Consider the following 23,401-nt stretch of genomic DNA (forward strand, 5'->3'; position numbering starts at 1 on the left):
TGTTAATAAGTATGCACAACTTCAGCTCCAGTTTACTGGAGTTGTCTGGGAACCAGAAGCAGGATCTTGGTTTTCAAAGTATGTGGAGCATGGAGAAGTATGGTAAGGCCAGCTTCATTTTGGTTATCTACTAAAGTTAGCCCTGAGCTTTACATTTATAGGCAGCAACTCAGCCATATGTGAGGAGCCTTAGAAGCACAGTGCTCACACTAGTTCTTTATACTTTGAAATAGTTTGTTAGCCTATGTTATTGCCTGATAGTAGGAAAACAAAAAGTATGTATAGACTAAAACTTACCTGCTCAAATAGATGCATGAATTGCATGTTTTTTCAGGGTCTGAATTATATATTGGCAAAGACAAGCATCCCAGCAGGTATCCATTGCCATAATTTCACAGCCCCTCTTTTTCAACACTGATTTATCTTTGTGTGGAATAACCACAAGCAGAAGTGGACTATCAAAGATGGCAAAGAGGAAAGAAGAAACAGCAAATGAGCATTTAGTGAGGAAGATGAGGAAGATATGATGAAACAAGCCCTGATGGATCAGGTAATGCCATTCTAGCAGGTTATCTGATAACTGACACTACTGCACTTAAGGATTTCTGATCAAGAAGCAGTTCAGTTGTCCAGGGGCTGGAAGTCCCTGTTTAGCACCCAGGTGCCATGTTTCTGTATTGGTAGAGCACCAAGGTAATTCCTTAATTTAGCTCAAGCATTGCTGATAACTAAAGGAGATTGATTGCCTTTATAGCAGGTAACATCATGTCATTTGCACAGCTGTGGCATGCAGTAGTGTGACAGGTGTCATTTTGTAGTGCCAGAGATGGCAATTGTACTTAATTAAAAAGACACACTTTCTATTCTGTTAAAAGTTTGAATGCCCTTTTCTTTCAGAAAGATAAGTCCTATGGCTTTGATTCTCCTTCTTTTCCTGTATCTCTGAGGACATGTTAACATGAGGTAGCTGAAATCCTTTCTCTAAACATCTTTTTGGATGTATGACATCCAGAAGCAAATACATTAGTGCAGTTAATAATCCCAGCTCCCAGAGGCTCGGGGAGCTGCGTGTTACTCCAAAGACACGTGTCTGGGGTGCGAGGTGGCTCCCAGGTGTGCGGGCACCTGGGGCTCCAAGGGGAGCAGAGCAACCTCTGCTGTCAGGAAATTCTCGGTGGATGGGAAGCGAGGTGGTTCTCAATGAAAGTCAGATCAACGTTGCCATCTTCTGGGGAATGGCAGGAGTTGCCGGCTGCGTGCGGCTCGAAGGTAACTGCGTTCTCATATTCCTTGCGTGGCGTTTGAAGGCGTTCAGTTAATAGCGTGTACAAGCTACCGCTTCGCCATCATCTAAAATAGAAAAACCTCCTGCCCCAAGTTCTTTCTAGTTAAGTTTAGAGAGAAGAGGTTTCCAGGAACTGGAGATGGAGAAGAGTTAATAGACTAAACCTGCTGGTGCCTTTTGCTTTCCCTGGGGGAAAAAAACCCCACCACCACTATGGACATTACCTTCAAGCAACTTTTCTGTATGTTTCTTTGTAAAATATTCTTTATGAGGCATTTTTTTCTTGTATTCACTTGCTTTATGTACAGAACATCTCAATTTCCAATTTAGCCAGCCAGTGGTTATATCAAATGGAAATGCTGGTATGTATCTGCTCCTAAGAGCACCATAACACTATGAGGAAAGGCAAAGTATCCCTTGTTGTCTTTGTTGCATAAACTAGCTCCTTTTAACAATTTAGTGTAGATAAATATATTGGGTATATGCCAAAGATCAGTTGGTCTCTTCCTTTTTAAAGACACAATAAAACAAGTATGTGGAATGACTTTTCAAAGGACTTTTATAATTTAAACAGTTTCAACTTGCTAAACATCTTGGGCTTCTTCACCTTTTCCATTGATTTTACATCAATCCAGGATATGCATATATGTTGACAGAAGATGAAAAAAACCCATTTGCTTCACAAAATTCTCTCAAACAAATTAGTTAATGGGAGAGACTTTTTTTTTTTTTTCCATCTAGTGCCACTTTAAAATGTATAAGGATCTTTACAGGAAGAGAAATCCTAGCTAAGCCTAATACCAAGATGTGATTAATAGGAAACTGAAAAGCAGGTAATTCATATCCAAATGTCTGATTTGAGAGTCAAACAAAACCTTGAAAGCAAAAAAAAATAAATGTGGTAAGTTGAGGGGCATGAGGATATTGGGCAGAGGGGATAATATACCAGGAAGATTGTAGCCAATATTTTTACTTCTAATAAGACTGGTGTCTTAATGGGAGGATCCACATGTTTTCTGTTACTGGAAATAAACTTTGTTTCCCAGTTGCAGAACATTGTTGGAAAGTCAGTTTTTAACAAGAAACAGAAGAGCCAAGAAGACTGAGAAATCCCATTAAGAGAGACAGTTTGAAACTTTGACAGAAGGGAACCGTGATGCTTGTACTTAGGACAGTCTTAGCCTAACTCGTGCAGCTGGGCATGGCCTTGTGGAAGGATTACCTAGCAGGGTGTTGGTGGAGCAGTATTGCTTAATGGCTCCAGAAGAACAATAAAGAAAGCAGATTTTTATTTTTTTTTAACCTGTCCAATTCTTAAATGTTAAGCCTTAAATGTTCATTTGTATCGCTCAAGATTTTAATCTGTTCGTACAATACAACTTTGTGCTGAGTGAAGAGAAAAGGCAAACCTCCTCCTTCCACTGCAAAGGATGTATGAAATTATTTTAATGAGGAGAAATAATTTGTTTTCAGGAAGACTTTACTTATATTTTCCTCTGAAAGTTTCTTGGTGCAGGAAAGGATTTTCTATCTCCAGTTCAGCTAAAATGGACAAATTGGCACTGAGAGCCTGTATTATTAAGATGTGACTTCAGCGTAGACCCATGTATGTTTCAGCAATTTATACATAATAATAAAGACTACACAGTTTTAAAAGAAAAAAAGGCTGTGTACAACACTAAGCACAATAAAAATAAAGTTAATCAGGTAAAATCGAATGAAAGCAGTTTCTAACAGAAATACAATAGTAACTATTTCTTCCAGTGATAGATGCAAAGATGTGAGATATTAAAACAACTTTTCTAGTTATGAAGTCACTGAAAATGTAATGTACTAGCAGCAAGAAGTGTGATCCCCCACCCCCTTTTCGTGCTTAAACATGATATAAAGAAGTTATAGACTCATTTAGTGACAGACAAAATTAAATTGCTTGGCCTAGAAACTGCAGACAACCCAGCAATGTCCAGTTTTTATAGCTTGCAATTCACCAAATGCCAATTGTGGAAATCTCCTTCCTGTCTGTCACTCAGGTTGCTAACACTGGCATCCTTTTATGGACTCTTACTCCTTTGCAGTTGCTGCTTTTTTTCCTTAGAAGAGGAGATACCCCTCCAACATTTTTGCTGATGAAGCATGCCATATTTTTGGGAAGCCCTGGGGAATAATCCCACCTCGAATGACATACCACATTTATCTTTGAGGTCTGCCAGTCATTTTTTTTTTAAATGCCAGTGGACATCAATATACAGATGTTAGGGGTTTGTAGGTTTGCTCTGTCACCTTGGCGGTGCAGCAGCTTTCTTACATGGTGAGAATTCTTCCCTCATATGCATCAAGATTTTTGGGGTCTCCCAGTCTTTTTTTTTTAAATGCCAGTGGACATCAATATACAGATGTTAGGGGTTTGTAGGTTTGCTCTGTCACCTTGGCGGTGCAGCAGCTTTCTTACATGGTGAGAATTCTTCCCTCATATGCATCAAGTTTTTTGCTCCTGATGGCATTATTTTATTTAGGTATGAATTTCCACATGCTGTGATTCTGTTTTTACAAAATCTTGTTAGATGGGCTCACTGATAGGAATATAGTTAGAGCAGTGAGCTGGATAATATTTTGTTTGTTTAGTACTAGCCTGCAGGCAGAAAAAGCTCTCTTCTTGTCCCCTCTCTCTTGTGTCTGCTGCTGCTTCTGTCAGCTCGTAGATTTCGTGGTGAAATGCCCTATTTCCCCTCAGCAAAGCTTTCCCTGGGATATCCTCATTCCTTCACACTAGTTATTCCTCCGGCAGGGTCTGTGAAGAGATGAACACATTGGCCTCTGGAATAGATGCCACAAATCAGTCTGGCACTTCTTTCTAATTTTAATGGAGATGAGCTACTAGTTGTAATTTCTTGAATCTCTCAGTTAGGATGTAGGCAGACCATAAATCTTACAGCAACAAACATCCCCAAATCCTACACTTTGAAGTGAATAGGAGCTCCTGGGTCATCAGCACTTTGGGGAAACAGGCTGCTTAACTAGGTGTCTGAAGCCATTACACTTTAAAAAAAAAACAACAACAAAAAACACACCACAACAACACAACACCACAAACAAAAAACAACAGCAAACAACAACAAAAACAACTTTAGTGACAGTGTTTAAGGAAAGTTGTAACAAAAAGCTTGACCAGTGTGAGCAGTGGTTTTGCTGAACAGCCTCACACAAAGCCTAAGGATACCACAGCATCCAAACTAAGCATGCCCGTGCCAAGCCAAGCAGTTGCTTTTGAGTTTTATTGTATTTCTTATTGTTGGTAGATTTGGTTTTGTGAAAGAGATGTTGGGATTTAGTTTGTTTTCAACTACATTATGGAAAAAACCCCCACAAAGATCAAACGTCAGGTTTATTTTTTAAGTTGCTTCTATCAGGGCTTTGCTTTTCATACTTTATATTTTCTCCTTTCAAAATGTACTCAATTGGGTATGGGATATGATGTTCTAAGCAATTGTTACAAACATGTTTCTTTACAAAGTATAACATAACTAAAAGTATGCTACATATTATGATGTTCTTATTCTACCTCATTTTTGTCTTAAACTGAAAATTCAGTTCATCTCCCTTTTCTCCTTAGTGGGCTAATCAACTGTGTTGTGTGCTTCTCCTTGAATGGGAGACTTTTTTTTTTCTAGATAAACTGTGTAAACAATATACTAAAACCTGAAAAAATACAACAATTATTGTAATTCCTTACAAGTCAATTAGGGCAGGAAGGGAAGAAACATGAAGGTAGTACCAGGGCTTATAATCTAATAATGGATCATATAGTGGTGCTTTATCTCAGGGTAAACTTTTCAGCTTTTGTTAGATGGTTTTTGAAGGGTGGCTTGTCCTGCAGGCAGCCTTCAGCAGTCTTGGCTTGTTGGAGTAACAGCCCACATGGTGTGGGATGTGTGTTTTAGTGGCACAGCTGCACTTCATCCACAGTGTTTGAAATCTCATTGTGGCAAGGTGCTAATATTTTGTATCAGGAGCTATTCTGTCTGAATAATCTTGGCTGAGCCTTTGGGGGTTTACAGGCAGATGAGGGCTGTGAAGCAGTGTGTAAGGGCTGAGCTAGCCCAGTAGAGGAGGGAAGGAGCATTCCCTGTGCTGGGAATGTTCCTGTGCTTCACTGTTGCCTGTAAATCTGCAGTATTATTTTTCTGTTGGGTCCTCAGCAGGTTTAAACAGAAAGATCAGCAGTTTGAGCACACCCCACCTCCTTTTACCACATGATCCAGACCTTCACTAGCTAGTGATGCTTTTTGTGTAGTAGATCCCTCAGGGTCAGGGCAGTCCTCTCCAGAGGCCCCAGAGCTATACTTGTGTTCTAGAAAAATATACTGGGCTGGCTTCATGGGCACAGGCTCTGCCAGCTGGTTTGTCAGGAAATGCACTTGTGACCTGGCAGACACAGCACCTGTACCTGTGAAAAGGTTCTAGAACATCTTGCAGGTGCCGTTTCACCAGCACAAAGCCTACACAGTTTCTGATTTTGCTTCTACACCTTAGTCAAAGCAGTGCTACACGAGGTGGCGTGTATGTCCTGAACTCCATTTCCATATTCCATTCCTACTGCAGATGTTAGATCAGCAGTGTGCAAAAGATATCTCCCTTTTCACCTGCCACTTCCTTTGCAGGATTTCATAGTTTATTGTCCTTATACCCTTGTTAACGTAGGGTTGTGCAGGTGACTTGTCTGCTACACACAGCTTCTGTGAGCTCTGCTTTGGTTAATACTTTAGAAAAGCCATTCTGCCTCTCTGTTAATGGTCCAGCAAAGCCCACCCTGTGGTGCCTGAACTATTTTTCTGAAACACCCAGTCTAGTCAAACTGTGTATCAAATAATTTTGAGGCTTACTTCAAAAAACTGAAGTGGAATGTAAGTAGGTATTTAAATTATAGGCTACTTGCAAACTTCTTGTGCTTATTCTGAAGGCATCTTGGGTGGAGCCTGTGGGCTTCAGGATTATTTTAAATTTTTTTCCATCTTTTTCTGTGGCATTTTAACAGTTATTTGCAGCATTTTAAGCAACATGTTGTATGGTGGCAAACGTGAACCTGAGTGTTTCTCTTATGTTCTGTTTCATTGATTAGGAGTGTTTTAAACATTTGATTACAAGGTTACAATAAGATTGAGAGTAAAATTCTAATCTTGAATGTAATTACGAATGTTTCTTTCAGTGTAATTACAAATGGCAGAACATGGTTTAAGGTGTATTCTGGAAGGCAGCAAATGCAAACATTTTAAATTCCAAAATTTTAGATATAAATTCCTAATTCCCTGATATTCTCACATTCATTTATTAGGAAAGTAAAACTGAAATTCAAAATATCTACCTTGATTATTATGGGAAACCTATATTACTGTATGTATGATATATTTCCATATATATATTATATTTACACTATATTTCCATATAGTATCAGAAATACAAACTGAGGAATGGAGGTTATTTGTGCTGAAGCTGTGAACTCCTATTTTCAGTGTCCGGTTTTTATAATTTCATGTCTCTCATTTCAAGACTATGAAGACCAGCAGCTTTTCTCATTTATCTTATGTTTGGCCTTCCCTCCCTGTTTGCAAGATGTCTGTTACTGTTCATATCTTTAGACAAGCCTGGTTCTGACAGAGGGGGAATTGAAAAATCGAGGGAAGGACAGTCAATATTGGGCAAGATAGAAGAAGTGCATCAGCTCTCACAAGCAAACCTTACAGTAGTGGATAAAACATGGTTAACACTGGTAGGACACTGTAAAATAAAATAAAAGATTGAAAAGCTGGGATATGGTTTTCTGTTTGAACATTAGATTGAAGCTTCTTTGAAAAACAGAAAAAAAAAAGACAAAAATGGGAAAGAAGGTCTCTGAACAGAGGGTGCTTTAATTTGTAAATAACGAAGAGTGTGCCCTCTTCCATTCTGCGGGTTTTAGAATCTGAAATTGCATCAGATACCTTTTTTACCCTGATGCTGTCTATCTTGTAAAATATGGACTGCTTTCACAGAAAAATGGCATTTGTGGTTTTCACTTACAGACCAATCTGATGAGAGAAAAATGCCCTTTCATGATATAAGAAAAAGCAAATTCTTACTGTAAACTTCAAGAGCCCCAGGTCAAATCAGCTGATCTGTTGTAACTTGGGACTTCCTTTTTTTTCTTCTTTCTTTATTTTTGTCCTGGGAGGAACAATACAGTTGCCAATAGTAGCCCTAGAGCCTTTAAGCTTCTTCTTGTAGGATGCCAGAATTTGTCTTCATTAGTGAAAAACATGTCGTTTTGTGTCAGGGCAGCTAGAAAACTTGAGTCATCCTGAGGTGCTCAGAAGTGAATTTGCCAGGGTTAGTTTCCTTGCTGACCTCAGGGTAAATCAGTGTCTTATCTTCCCAAAGATAATGCTTTCTTATTACCTTGGGGTTGGCTCTGTATGTTGTTTACACTGAGATCTGCCCCACATAAAGGCCATGACTGGGCTGATGGAGGAAGGTGGTCGTCTGCTGGCTCAGGTGTCAGGCCTGGTCAGAGGCAGCAGGCAGGACCCAGGTAGGGGCTAGTGATGGTAAGATACACACAAATTTCCTAATAGTGGAATTGCTGCAGCTGTTCTGATTTTTGGGGTCCCTGACAGCAGAGATAAAAATTAGCTCATGTTTACCCAGAAATGCTGTAATTTGAGCTTTGATTGCAGGGTTGGTATCACCTATACATAATGTGCATTTCCTAGCAGTTGAAATATCTAGAACCCTTCCCCACAAAACATTTAGTTATTGCTTAAGTGGCTTTAGTTCTTCCCATGTGCTCTTTAACAGCTGCCACAGTCAGAATGTGAACTGAGCCCCTCTAGGCTGACATGAATGATTGGGAAGCCATTGGCAGAAACCTGGCTTGACTTTGCACACGCAGGCTGACTTCATGAGGCTAGAGGGGCTGTTATGCAGAGGGTGATAAAGACTGTACTGGTTTCAAAAGGTAGTACTTGAACCAGGAAGGCACCTTAGTCGTGTCAGCAGGTAAGATTTTAAAAAGAACAACTTTGTCTAAACCATTGTGCTGTGATGGCAGCGGTCACGTACGTGAGGAACAGCCCCTTTGCAGTAGTGCTGGGTGTCTCATTTCAGATTATGCTTGGTTACTTTTAGAAAAATAATTTGATGTCAATCACAGGGACACAAGGACATTCTGAATAATTTATGATGCAGCCATGAAGTATCTTTGGGTGGCACTTTGCTTCTGCTCTTGTCATTCTTTTGAGAAGAAGGTCAGCAGATGAAACCATTTAGAAATGGTGGGAGAGGAGAGGGGAATCCCATATTAGCCAAGTTTCAAATTAATAAACTGCTTTGTAATTTCAGAAATATACTCATTAATTGGCTTTTGCTTTAAGAATAGAAAGGCTGAAAGACTTTCTTCAAGCTGAAAAATAAGAATAAAAATAAGCTCATGATTGAAAATTACCCATTTTTTTGTTGGCCACTGAAATCAAATGGACGAAATATTGTCAGTGCAGCCTTGACCTGACAGCAATAAGTTTAAGGCTGAGAACCCAGGATAGAAGAAGGTATTTGACATAGTTTTACTAGTGTCTGGGCACATACAATGCTGGCCAATTGACCAGGCTGGAAATTAAAATACATATGGGGGGGAATAATTGTAAAATGCTGAAGTCATATAGATTTTTTCTTAAATAACAACAAAAATCCTTTTAACGATATTTTAAGTTGCATTAAAACAACAGTTCTCGAGGGAGAGGTTTCTGAGTGAACAGGCTAAGAACCACTAGTATTTTCAGGATTTTTATTTCAAATTCAAATAGCAATAACTTACAGTTTAGTTTTTGGTTTTTGTTTTTTTTTTCTTTAATTCCATTTTATTCCATTTATTCCATGGTGTGTAATTTTGAAAGAAAAGACCTTATTTTATTTTTTTTTAGTGGCTGTCAATGAAAACAAAGTCATTCAAATGTATTTTTGTTGTTCAAGAAATAGGAAAAAGAAAGTTGAAATGATGAAAACCAAAGTTGTTTCAGGGGAAAAGATGTGCGGAATATTTGTTTGAATGTGTGGTTAAATTAATTAAAATGCTATTAGAAGTAATTTCTGGACTATTTTTAAGGGTACCTGTGAACTAGAATATATACATGGTAAAGATTAGTCTTACCTGCTACTTTTTATTTCTCTTTGTATAGTTTTTATACATTTTGCTGTTGTTTAAAAAACCGGAAAGATTTCCTTTTGAAATATCCCTGAAATTTGCAACTAAATAGGATCTCTCTCAAAGTTTTACATAAGATACAGCAAGCTATTTAAATACATGCTGCCAATTTCCGTGCTCCCTGATTTTGATACCAGTATTATTTGGTGACCTAGTAATTTAAGGTTTGCAACTGAGTGGCCTTATTTTGCACGTAATTTTACCAGTGAAGAATAAAAGCCGCTCCTAGATCTTGATCTTTTGAAGGTTACTTTAACTGAGAAACAGTCTAACACAAATATTAGTCTAACTTCGCAATACATTTTTGTCTGACCTTGAAATTAAAAGTATGTAGTTTGATTCCCTGCTTGAGAGGGAAATAAATCTTCTGCTGAAGACAGCTAGTATATGTGGTGCCACATATCAGGCTGTCTCTACAGGTCCCTGTTAAAGTAGAGTTGTAGGCTTATTAGCATCCTATTAATATGTGCATAAAATATAGTCTGTGTCTGAGCCCAAATACACAAGCTGGGAAATCAAAGAGAAATCCTTCACACCTTTTGCTGGCTTCATCCTGAACTTTTATTTATCTTAAAACAACTTCCTTAAGGGAATTTCCTCTTCTAAAGGAAACACTTTTCTCCATACTTAACAGGGGAATACTGCATTGAATTATTTCAGAGCAACACGGTCCCTGTTGAGGGACAATTGCTTTAATCACGACAAACAAATCTTAATTTTGACTTGTGCAAAATTTTCATCACTTTAAAAAGTATTGAACCATCCAGGGCTTTTTTCTTTTAGGTAAAGACCAGGGAAATGTTTAGTCGAGAGTATGTTCACTTGTATTTTATCAAAAGTTTGGAAAGAAAGGAGTCAGACATTGAGCTGTGTCACAAGTTCTCTTTTATTTATATGAACAATAGTAACATATTTGTTTGTGAGTACTTCAGTGCTTTATATATGCTTCAAAATTACCTCTCAAACTTGGGTTGCTTTAATACTGACTTAGATAACATAGTGGAAAAACCTTGTATTTAACATATAGCAATTTGAAATTACATCTGTTTAGCTTATGTTTGCAGTCAATTTAAGTTGAACTAATATAAGTCACTAATAAAATGGGGAAAAAAAGAGAGGTTTTTACAAGTTTAAAATTCAGTGTTTAAGTGTTTCCTAGCACAATTTGGTGCTCTGACAGACTGTTCTGGTTGAAAAATCTTGTAGACTGAAGACTGATGCTGGTTAAGCACCATCTTTTTCCCAAGATTGATATACACCCTGTTAATTTTGCCTGGCAGAGAAGAAAAAATGTTTTCCATTGTACGTAAGTACAATCTAGTACTTATTCTTTTATATTCACACTGCATTTTGGAAATGCACTAAGTAGGTTTTTGGCAGCTTACATACATCTCCCTTAATATTTTCCCTATGCTAGTAGTCAGACTGCCACTTGGCTATTACTATTTTTTAACCTGTGATGCTATGGGAGTCTAGTGGCAACTGGCTGAGGAAAAGTGCCCTTCCTAAGTGTTCTTGGTCCAAGCTGATTTTTTAAAAGTTATGCCTGAGAGCCTGGCCCAAGCTCCAGAATAATTTAAATGAGTTGTCAGGCATTGTGGCACTCTGCGTGTGGACTGTTGCCAGAATGGGAATCCTATTCAGGGTGGTAAAGCACACTGAGAGTTGCAGGTGGGCAGGTAGGATAGATCCTTGCATGCACTGTTCTGTGTGGTGCCTGGCAAAGTCTCAGCTCTGCCTCATGCAGTGTTAGGAATTGTTTAAAATAATTAGGGAATTCTATTAAAGCTTGAGGGTTAAGAAAAGTTTAATTTGGCAATGGAAGCTGAAGTGTGCACTTTTAAAATCAGACCAGCAATCTGTGTACTCTAAGTACTGTAATTTAGCATTTTAAGACCAGTTTTCCATAGCCTCATGTTGTTCAAACCACCAAAAATCTATTTATGTATGTTGTTCTTCAGGATTATTATTTTTTTTTTTAAGAAACATTTTCCTCCTTAATTTTGCTGACTTGCAGCTGCCAGTGAAAGTATCCCCTGAACTGCCTGCAGCCTGATGCCTGCTGGTAGAACCAGCATGAGCAGCCTCTGGGCATGCTCTTCCCACACTGCTGTGCCAATGGGGCTGGAAGCCTGTGTGGAAAAGTCACTGTGTCTAGTTATTAAGCTGTCAGTCAGATTTGTAAAACTATGCTAATGCTTCTTTTTACAGGAGTTCCTCACACATTATTGCTCAGGGCTTCCACATCGTGTTTTCCACTGTATGTTAATGTCAAACAAATATGTGAGACCAGAAAATTCAGGCTTCCTCAGCCTGGGCCTGCACACACAAAATGGTTAAACTTCTGTAGCCTCGTGAACTGTGTGATGAGAACCTTGAGGTCTAAAAAGAAACATCAGCTCAAGTTTTTTTCACTTCCAGTATCTTCATCTTGTTTAAAAGAAATAATTCCCCCAGGGATTTGTATACATGGATATAAAGCCAATCAGATTCATATGGAAATAAAATTTTAATTTTTTTTTTTTTCCGAAAGATGCATCTATGGAGCAGATCAAATTCATGGAAATGAATAGGTCAGCTCAGCTCTTTTGTTTCAAAGGCCTGTATGTGTCTCTCCTGCACTCATATTTATTGGCAGGCATGTCTGCATGAACATGGGAGGCCCTGGAGTGTTTTGGGTACAGAGCAGGAACACAGCAGTGGTGATGAAAATACACATTTTAAATAATAACCATGGTTTCTGACAAATTTTAAGTTACATTTATCCTTACCAATTTTAACTGAACTACATGAGACACATTAAAACACTTACATTTAGGTAGTGGAAGTCTTTACATCTAATTAGTTCAGACCTGCACTGTATTTTGAAGTGAGCCTCCAGTTGAGAGAGTCCCTGGCACTTGGCTCACGCCATGGAGCAGGACTCAGGACAGACAGATGGAGGATGTGCTTTGTCTTGTGCATGCCAGTTACTAGTGGGTGTTTTGGTCCACAGATCCAGATTAGCAATAGTCCAAAGAAAAAAAAAACCACAAACAGGATGTTGGGTCCTCAGCATTGACTTTCTGTGCTAACATAGGTGTGGCCAGAGATGTGCACCCAGAATCTGTTCATTTCATTGCTTTTAAAGTGTTTGCAGAGCATCTTAGGAGGTGTGAAATACTTGATCCCTATGAATCACTTGTAGTGATGGAGTCTGTAAAACTGTATTAGGACTTACAGTCTAAGGTATCTCATACTCAGGTATGAAATGCATTCATATATGAGCACATAATAACTAGTTTTTAATATTGATGGCTATTTATTTTTAGCAAATAAAATACCCTACAGACTGCAGGCCTAGTTGTGCCAATCTGTGTAAAAAAACAAACACGTCAACAACAGTCAGTTGGAGCAAAAGGCAGGGTAACTGTATTTTTTCCTCAGGTGCTTTCTTCAGAATAATAAATTCTGGAGCATGTTGAGAAGTAAAGAGGAAAAACTGACTGCAAGGGAACTGAGAGCACAGTTCTGCTCTAGCAGAAGACCTTCCAATATCTGTTTCTCCATTGGATGCAGTGGGTATTATGAGAAACCCCCCCACAAAGTACATTCACTGTGGACCAAGGCATTGAAATGTGTGCTTTAATGCTTACAGTTCCCTGCTTTTCTGAAGCTCAGTCTTGCAGTTGCTCTGCGTAGGAATGTGTACTTCTAATAGGTTATGGAGAGTGGAAGCAAATGGGCACATAGAGCATAGACACTGTTCAGCTCTGCTGGTTGCCTGCAGAGGCCCAGGCTTTGGCTGTCTGTGAGACAGCATCGCTGGAAACTGGGGCTATAAAAACATAGTGTGGGACCTGTTGATCTCTGTGGTGTCTCCTGATGTTTCTGTTTTACAGTCCTTTTATATCTCTCTAGCCTTCTCAGTGTGTGAATTACTGGAATGCAGCACCAAGCTACAGGATAAGGCAGGTGAAATGGTTGTAAACCAACAAGAAAATTGAAGGGTTTTGGTCCTCTACTCAACCAACCATTTTGAATTTCAGTAAGATGATTAGCATGACAGAGTTATAGCTGTGTTTAAAAGAAGGCAAAATATCAAATAGGGTGGGTAGGCCAGTGTTTCGGCTCTGACCTTAACAGTTGCTTATTGACACCTAAATATAAATATAGGGCTGGTAGGTATATGAAGGTCTCTTCATCTGGCCACAGCAATGCAGCAAAAGGCAAATCTTGTGTTTACATTTTACTTCCTTTGTGAGACCAGGCTCTGTCTTCTAGAACTTACAGTCATTTTCAATCAGATGCTCACTTAATCACTTTTTTATGCTTTCTCCCCATTTTGCAAATAGTTGACATGAGAAGGGAAGACAGGAAATGAACAGAGAAAAAAATAAATTCACTGTCTGCCCCTTTCTTGACCTTCTTTTTTTGAGTTTAGTTTATTTGGGGCTTGTGAAGTAGCACATTGTCTTTCCCATGCAGGGAGAAACTGATCATGCAGTGCATGAAGATTATGTATGTTACTGGCACAAACCTGAATGTTTAAATTCCTTTCACAGCTGACCTTGCAAGAGTACCAGGTGTGAAGCTCATCAAAGTTTTATATAAAATCAAATATAGTTTTAAATATCATATCCCTATTAAAGGAATTATTAGTGGTTTAAATCAACTTGTAAACTGTGTCCACTTGGTCTGAGCAGTTTTTTGTTTTGTCTTAGCTTGTATGGACTAACCTACATTTATAAGTAGTAAATGCTAGCATATACTTAGCTAGCATGAAGAAAAAGAAACAATGCTATCACTTTCAGTAGTGCAAGAGGTACTGTTTAGAGTCACTACTAACAAAAGCTTTTCTTACTGTTTGCATGAATGTTATGCTAAATCTGAACAGAAACTTTGCACTGCTGAAGAACAACAGATGTGAAAAACTGTTGTCTCTAATTGACACTGTGGTGTCGGATGAGTGGGAGGAGAAAGCTAAACCAGTTCCTTCTCTGAGTTTGTGCCTCAAGACAGCTCTTAGGGCTTCATCTCTGGTCTCCCTGTGATGCCAAGTTCCAGCTTTTCCCCTTTGGCCAGCACTGACAGATTTGTCCCATACTTGGTAATATACTCCCACAAAGTGCTAAAGATTTTGTAATGTATCTCTGTTGTACTTGAATGTAATCAGCTTGACAGGTTTGCAACAAATAATTTCTTAACACCTAGAATGTGAATCTCATCTGCTTGGGTAAGCAGAACAGTGTGAACATTCTTTCTTTAGGAAAACACACAAAAAACCCTTCAACCCTCTGACTATAATAGATTCAGTGATAATACAGCTTGACTGATGGAGACTGTATGATGATTTTTTTTTCTTGGGGAATTTAAAATTCTACTTTCTTTGTGAGACCGAGATTAATGTCAATTTTTCACAAATTTGAGAGTCTACGTAATCCTCCTTAATCTAGTAGCATGAGATTCCTCTTAACAGAAGCTACCTAAAGTTAAATATCTCTCCTAAACTAGTCATCTAAGACCCTGCCTCCCCATCATGGCTGCTAGGAATGCCTGGGTGATTCATCTCACCTGTTCCACTCACCTATCCTAGAATAGGGTAAATGGCAATCTGGAGGCACTTATCTCTCTTGCTTGACTACAGAAGGAGCCTAGATGACTGGCTTGACAAGCCACCTGGTCTGTAGGTATCTAGGTACCAGGGAGATTACCTCTTTGATCTCACTGTAGAAATTGCAGTTTTCAAAAAATGTTTTCGTAGTGCTGAAAGGGTTGCTTACATATATATATATATATGCACATAATTGTACAAATAATACTGCTTTTCTGATTAGTTGTTTTTTTTGTGTATGGATTTTTGTACACTTAAGTGATCAATACTTAAATGTATAATTTTGTGGGTCAATTTTCTTTTTTTTTTGAGAAGTAGTAAGAAGAAACTGAAATGTGAGTATGCACGTGCAGTTAGGCAGACACAGTAGTTCACTTCCCACAGAGCACAGGACAGCTCTGACTGTAACGAATTAAAATCCCACCAGTTTGGTACCCAGGCAAGGCCAGTTTAGGCTAATCTGAAATTAAATAAATAATCCTCATTATGAAGATTCAGTAAATGTCCACCACAGCTGTATCCTTTTGCTATGATGGAGGATGTCTGACCTTGCGTGCATTTGTGCAGCTGCATGCCAGCAGAACCCAGCTTGGTTGAATTCTGTGATGTAGTCCTGTGCCAATGTGCAAGCTGGCTGTACCTGTCTCCCCATGCGTAGGGTTTTTCTGTATTGCTGAGGAACCTCAGTTATGCAGTGCTCCTGTTCTCCAGCAAGCCAGGCAACAGTGATGCAGAACCTGCAGAACTTGGTTCCTCACTAAGCCGAGAGAAACAAGCCAGGTACAAAATTTCTGTACATTGATGGCTATTTGGTCTCCTTGAAGTACTGAGGACTTGGCTGTAGTGCTGCCATAGTAGGTGGTATTTGCAAGCCACTTCCCATTGATGTGAGCACTGGTCAGGTGAGCTGTGGATGCACACAGGGCCTGTGAGGGTTTTCTGAGTTATCTTTCCAAATTCTGGGCTGCCAATATCTGGGAACTATGACACCTCTGTACTGCACATCTGTACAGCAGTACCAAGACACATGTCATAAGGCTTAAGGCATACGGCTGATTATTCTTTGAAACTCATCAGACAGGTGTCCTGGGATCTCTGTTGCAGAGTTTATCCCACTGTCACTGATGCTTTTCAGTGCATTCTGTGGGGTTGCTGCATGCAGTTACTGCCCGTGAACTGCTCTGGCAGGCAGTTGGAGGAGTAGGACTTAGGAGCTTTGGTGGCAACTGTTGGCAGAGGTGATGTGGGGAGCTAGAGGGCAACTAGCTGGGTACACCTTTGCCAGCAGTCAGTGGGGATTCAACAGAAACTGTGCTTGGAAACTCACTAATCTGCTGGTGTTTGCTTTGATTTTTTTTTTTTTTGAAACTGCAGAGACCGGGGGGGGGGAAATACTAATTTATTAAAAGATTAAAGAGAAGGAAGCGTGTCTTGAAGGCAGGGAGTCAGTCCTGACATGGAGAGCTCTGAATTAGCACAGTTATGGTCTCATTTTCTTGTACTGCTAAAAACACTGAGAAATTATCAAACATCAACGGATGGTGTTTTGCTTATCATTCGTCTGGCAGCGATGGTGGAAGCAGAAGTGGCACATGAGAGGACTTTGGCTGTTGACAGTTGAAAATGCAAGGTTAGTTTAGAGGAGCCAAGTTGGTTGTTCCACCCATGTCACATTGTATTGTGACACACACTGGAAAGAGCTCTCGGTTCTGTGGGCTGGATTCTGACTTGCCTCTGATTTTTGCAGAGGTATAATGCTGCAAAAGCACTTCTTCATTGTGGCAAAGCAGTGGTAAAATCCTGGTTTGGGAGATTCCAATCTGCTTTATGTTGTATTTTACAGTCATAAGATGCAAAAATAAGAATCTAGCTTGCATCACATTTTACTAAAACTCTATACTTTCACCCTAATAATGTGAGACAACCTGTGATTCACTTCAAAATGCATGGATAATTTATTGAGGTAGTTTGGGTAGCAGATACAAAATACCTTATGATTGACATAAGGCAATGTTTTTGGCTGAAGTAGAATATGTTTTTATGTGGTTCTTTTTTAATCATTTAAGGCCTTGGCTTAATATTAAGAACTTTTCATTCTGTTCTACCAAAAAAAAAAAAAAAAAGGCAATGCTTTGAAAAAATAACATTGTTGTTGCAATATCTGAGAATTCACTAATATTTTCTCTGTGAGCTGATTTTGCTGGCATCAGCCACATTGTATTGTGCATTGTCCTCCAAAAGAGGAGTTGAAAAGGAGAGAGAGACAAAGAGGAAAAGGATCACAGTATCTCAATTTTATTTTCTTTCCTGAAAAGTATTCTCTTTGGACAGACAGTAATTGTAGTTTCTAATGACACAAACTTGAAGGGAAACAGAAGACGACTACAAACAGGTTTATGGGCCTATCAGCAAGAATATGTGGCTACAAATTGCTGAGTAAATGAAACAGCCTGTTGTTTCCTAAGCCTGAGTTTGTGAGTGTTACGCCAAAGTATTTGAGGAGGAGCTAGAGCACCAGGCGGTGTAAAGGATACCTGCTGGGTCCTAATTGGTGCCCACTGTTGTTAATGGCTTCCTGTGGCTGAATGTTTACTTGTCATTTGTTTTGTGCTTTGTTTCCCAGCTACTGGAAGTTAAAAAAGATACTGACCAATACTTTATTTTGCTTTTAAGTGAACATCCTTGGACATCAAGTGCAGAGCTCAAATTGTCTTACGATGCTAAGTACCTCGAGTCTATTCCTTCAGGTCTGTAATTATCTGGTATGCTTAAAAAGTTACATTGGCTTTGGATATTGGGGTTTTTTTAATTGGAAAGTTATCTGATTTATTACAATACATGTTGATTATATAACTGTGAAAATTATGCAGTATAAATGCCTGGGGCTTTGTCTACTGCAAGGCTTTGCATGGTTGCACAATTAAAAAATACATTAGATAATTCCAGTCGATTTTAAGGTATCTTATTTGCCTAAAATTGTCCATTTCTCCCATAAATTTTTGTGGGATACCTGTGAGCGGTCTGTGAAGGATGAGGAAGAATGAAAGCTTGCATGCTCAGAGCTTCCCTGCAAAAGAGTTCCTACGTGTGACACAGCTGTTGTCTTGTTTAGTGGTGGTTTTTTTTTCTGTTCTAATCCAAAGGGAGTAAAAAAAAAACCCTATCCAGGTCAATGTTCCAGACCTTTTGCTTGCTCTGTCCTTGGTTTCCCTAACAGGATGGCCTGTTAGCACCAGCTATGGTGTGAATACCTCCCTCCTGTGAAAAAGGAGCAAAACTGCTGTTTTTAACCAGGCCACTGAATAGTTTGTGGTGAGTAACTATGTACACATGTTACTGATCAAGAAAGAATTAGAACTAGTGAGAACATCATAATCCCATAATCTTGTGTCATCTGCTTCTCCTACACTGGGTTTGGGGGGACAGGATTGAGTAGTGTCAAGGGAGATTTAGTTTCAGTAATCCTAGAGAGTAACACAGATTTGTGAGAAAAATGCCTGTATCTCCATTTAGCAACTAAGTCTTACTCTGTTTGGAGAACCACTTTTAGATATTTAGCCTCTGCTTACAGGGGCATACCACTTGGGATGCAGAAATGTAATATAATTGCAAGGAACTGAATCTGTTATTGATAAGGCTATGTCTGAAAGCCACTTCTGCAGCAGTAATATGTTAGATTTCAGTAAGTGTTTGAGATGCCTCCAGAGACAAACCAGAGTGTGGGAGAAGGTTGCAATGGAGTATGGAGCATTTTATCGGGGGACATAAATGCAATTCCTTGATTACCATTGACTGTCATTTCGGTTCTGTTTCACGTAGGTATGACTTCTATATGTGTTTGTCTTGTACATCTTGAGTCTAGAACCTACAATGAGCTGAAGGAAATTTTACCTGGTGTAGAACACGGGGATTTAAATATTGAGTTCTAGATATTTAATGTGTTTAACTGGGTGGTACAGAGAGAGAAGGAAGATGGGTCTAAAACTGTTCCTGACAGGCAGCCAGAGAGATTTCCAACTTTGCAGGCTGATTTCAGGGAAAACTCATCTAATCAACACTGCAACCTTTTTCTTTAACTCCTTGAAGGGTCATGGTCTGTAAGAAAAAAGAGGCATCTAAGCTGGTGATTAAAAAAATAAAATAAATGGAGGGAGGAGTAAGCAGATTTGACTCACCTTCAAAGAGAAGCTTTTGTTGTCATTGAGTATTAAAAAATTTAGTATTTGTATGTTCTCCCTCTCTCTCTCTCAGATTAGAGGACTACAGAATAAACTAATTAAGTGTGGAGTCTTAAAGGACCAAGAGGACTGTGAAGACTTTTGGATGCTGATTCCACAGGGCTGTCACAGTTTGCAGCTCAAAGAAAAAACTGAGGATATAAAACTAAAAACTTGGGTTTCTAACATACTTTTTTGTATCTGAATATTTAAGTAGTTCTGATTTTAAAAAGTGCCCCAAACCATAACTAATTGCAAAAAATAGCGGCAATGAGGCAGCAAGAACCCAGACCTTTAAGTGCTGTAAGAGTGTGTAACTTATTAAAATAAATGCAACTGTGCTCATTTGTGTCACCTGAGAATCAAGCTCAGCAACATGGAGTTATCCCTTTAGATTAATTCTTATCAAGTTTTTTTAAGCTTGTTAAACAAAAAGTATCCCAGGTTCTAGAAAAAAGGAAAACTGAAGTACATTTCAAATAAGCATACAAAATACCAAAATCCAAAGTAATCTTCCTTCAATTATTTAAATAAAAAAGAAGACTGTGTGCCAGAGTGTGTGGAAAGTCTGATTAATTTGTCCAATTTTTTTTTTTTAGTAAGTGCAGTGTTTGACTGTAATACAGTGTTGAAATGATTATTCACATACAGTAATCTTTTGATTAGGATGAGAAATACCTTGACTTTTGCTTGTGATAATTTATATAGGACTTGCTCATTTTGATCCTTTTAAAAGTCATTGTAATACACAGATTGTGTTCTCAGTCTTTGTTGCCTTGCCCCTCTCTTAACCTTTATTTATTTTATATTCTTATGCTGTTTAGTACCCCAGTTTTTGCCATAATATTGTAAATATGCATTTGGTTCACCCCAGCAATTCCATTAATCTAAACTTGCCTGTTGAACCAAGACTGCCAAAACTATAAATGAAAGGAGAAGAGTATTAATTGATTAAAACTGATCCTTTGATTTATATAGAGAAGTTTCAATCTCCATCACTAGATTTGGAGCACAGATTACTTTGCACTTACACTCTGCTTATAGTGTAAAATAACTTGACTTACACAAATTGAAGAGTACTATGATATTAAGAAATTTTAAAAAATAATTGAGATAAATGCTAGTCTAGAAACTGAGCACTCAAAAGTTGGAAAGCTGTTAGAATTAAACCATTTTTATTCCTTTCACAAGCCAGTAGTAAAATTCTCATTATGGCTTTGCTTTGATTTTTCAGTGATGGCTTCCAAAAGTTTTCCTTCCTGTGCCTTTGTAAGAACCAGTATGAAGGAGCCAGTGGTTGTTTCTCTAAGCTGATGATGTGGGCAGCTGAAAAAAGCAAGCAATTTATGTCACAGTTAAACAAAACACTTCTGCTTTCAAACAGTGCTACTCTGACTTGAATTATGTCATCCAAAGTAATTTATCCTGGTGTTTAAGCTATTCTTGGTACAGGAGAGCAGTGGAGGCAGCTACTGTGAGCTACTCTGCTCTGGCAGGAGACCCACTGCCTCAGTCCTTGTCAGGGACCTGCCTCTGTACTTCAAATGCTTACACAGGCAAAATAATACTTTTGCTGATAGATGTTTCCTGAGAAGTTGTTATTCCAGCAGAACAGCATTTTTGCCTGTCAAGCTGTGTCTGCACTGTGGTTTTGCTGAAGTAGTTGTATCCCGTGGTGGAGGAATTGCTCCTTGCCTGTCCCCACGGTATTCTTAAGTCATATGACTGCCTGGCAAGGTTTAAAATGTGGACCTGGCTTTAGGTACGTGCTCATTGGGCTTCTCAGTTCTTTGTAACTTCCCAATTATGAAGAGTAAGAATTAACAACCTTGTTGTCTTCTTGGAGGGGTTGGGATGATCCTTTCATTTTGCTGTAAATTTGAGAGTGAATAATACTCTGCAGGAATAATACTCTGCAGTATAGTGGTAAGGGTCTGTAGGAAGTTAGAGGAGAAAAATGTTAGCTATTCAGACAGTGTTTTCAGACTAGAGAAGTTCTGTGTCTGATTCATGGACCTGCTGCTGCTGTTAGGATGAAACAAGAGAGCTAAAGAAAAGAGCCTTCATGAAGGCATCCACATTTTTGATGCTCCACACAAAAAGTAAATGGCATGAAAGCAGGGAGAGTGAGACATGGAAGAGGAGTGACACAGGGATAGGGTGCAAATGCTTAGAAGAAGCTTTATTGGTGTTCAGCCCTACCTTCTTGGTACCCCATCTTCCCTTCCAGCTCATTATTGTCAAGTGTCTGGTGCGACGGTGCTGTAGACTGAAAATGCAAAAAGGGCATGTTTAAAGGACGGGGATGGTGAACTCTGGAAGAGACTTCATAGCACTCCCAGCTCCCATTACAGCAGCCAGGGAGATTGATTCTGCTGTCCGAAAGCTGTTCTGTCAGGAAATGCTTTTCAAATAAGCTGGCAATTAAAAGTATTTGGTTGAAACAGCAGCAGGATATGAAGGAAAGCAAAAAAAATCTCCCATTTTTACTTCAGGCCCCTTCTCACCTCCTCCCTTCAAACCCACTAGGTTCCCCTGTTTGTGTACAGTTCACCAGCTGTGCCCTGTGAGATGAGCTGGGGTGGGCTGCGTTCCTCACACCTCTGTGCAATGCACACATTGCTCTCCCAGTCTGCCAGACTTAGCAGTATTTCTTGGGCCAGGCTGTCAGGTTGCTGAAGATAACTGAGGGTTTAATTTGGAGTTTGCATTCTTTTCCTAAGTACTCCATGCTCTAGTGAGAAGTTGTATGATTAACTCAATGCTTCCATCCATCTATCTTTTCATTTAATAAAGTCAGCTCTGTCCAAAAGGTATTTCACATGTGGGGCACACTAAGCTCATTTATATTGCAAGGGACAAAAATAACATCCTGTTTCTAGGGGAATGAAAAATGTACTGAGCTTCTGTGTCTTCCTGCCAAATTAAATTTTCTGATGTTAAATTCAGATAGTTTTATTGTAGATAGATATACATGTGGTCATTCTGTGCCTGAATTTACCTATTTTGGGTGTATTTTGCTGTTCACGATATAAAGTAGGTACACTATTCCATGAAGTGTTTTACAAATTTAGAACTATCTACCAAATAGGTAAATACCAAATGATAAGCTAGACAATAAGACAGTTTAAAAGACAAGAGAAGATGTATCCTTTTGGTTTGGAAGTCTAAAATTGCAAATTAGGAGTTTTGTCCTGTATATTTGACTATATAGCTTAAAGTTTTATTTGTATATGCAAAAAATGTATTACATGACCTTTGAACAACTTGGAAGGAATGACCATTGCTGAATTCTGGCTATGTTACTATGAGGTTAAAAAGTAGTAAATTAGGAAGCTGAGGGGTGATATATCTGGTCTGCCAAGGCCATTTCACAGTAAGAGAAGATAAGATTTTTGTCTTATTTCTCTCATTTCATATTCCTGTGTCAGAACAGGAGGTAGAAGTGAGTTTTCTTTCAAATAAGGTTATTTGGCTTGAAAGGAAAGAAAATGTTAGGGAATGTTTTGAGATGGAACTTTAACCATCTTTTGGTTTTATTTGAAAGTACTTTTCTGGGTGTCCTTAATACGAAGGAGATGCTCTTAAGTGATACCCCATGTGTTACTGTCATGAGATACAACTTTTTTTTCTCTTCTCAGAACAGCTGAAACCAAACACTGTAGAACTTATTTGTTCTCCTATCTCCAGACTTCTAGTATGTTTGTCACTGTTACCTAGGTGATGGTTACAACATCAGCGATTGTAGTAGCGTTTGTATAGAGGACTTTTCTCCTCCCTGCCACTCACCCATCCAGTGTTCATTGCTTTTTGTTTTGACTGGAGAAGCTATGAAGTTATGTTTCCATCCCAGTGTGACGACATGCAGAGCCCCTACTCGGGTCCAATGTTCCATCTCCAGTGGTGAAGTGAGTGCCAATGCCCCGCTATTTGCTTGCAAAATTTCAGCTGGGTCTCTTGCAGCTGCTGTCATTCTCAAGGCATTGTGTTCTTCCTGTGGCAAGGGTGCAGGTGACAAGCTAGATTTTAGTCAAGGAATTTAAAGTAGAAGCTGAGGCCTTGAAGGTGGCCTCTAA

At 39.0% G+C, this 23,401-nt stretch overlaps 1 protein-coding gene across 1 annotated transcript in view; it reads left to right on the forward strand.

The window, feature by feature from the left end:
• The first annotated feature begins 1,178 nt into the window (after positions 1-1,178).
• The window catches only part of T (T, brachyury homolog (mouse)), a 78,013-nt gene continuing 55,790 nt past the window's right edge, over positions 1,179-23,401 (forward strand). Inside the window, exon 1 of the mRNA XM_009995659.1 lies at positions 1,179-1,269. Coding sequence (XP_009993961.1) covers positions 1,179-1,269 — 91 coding nt within the window. The remainder of the gene's footprint in view (positions 1,270-23,401) is intronic.

This window comes from Chaetura pelagica, unplaced genomic scaffold (genome assembly GCF_000747805.2).
Source record: "Chaetura pelagica isolate M959 unplaced genomic scaffold, ChaPel_1.0 scaffold954, whole genome shotgun sequence".
Lineage (NCBI taxonomy): Eukaryota > Metazoa > Chordata > Aves > Apodiformes > Apodidae > Chaetura > Chaetura pelagica.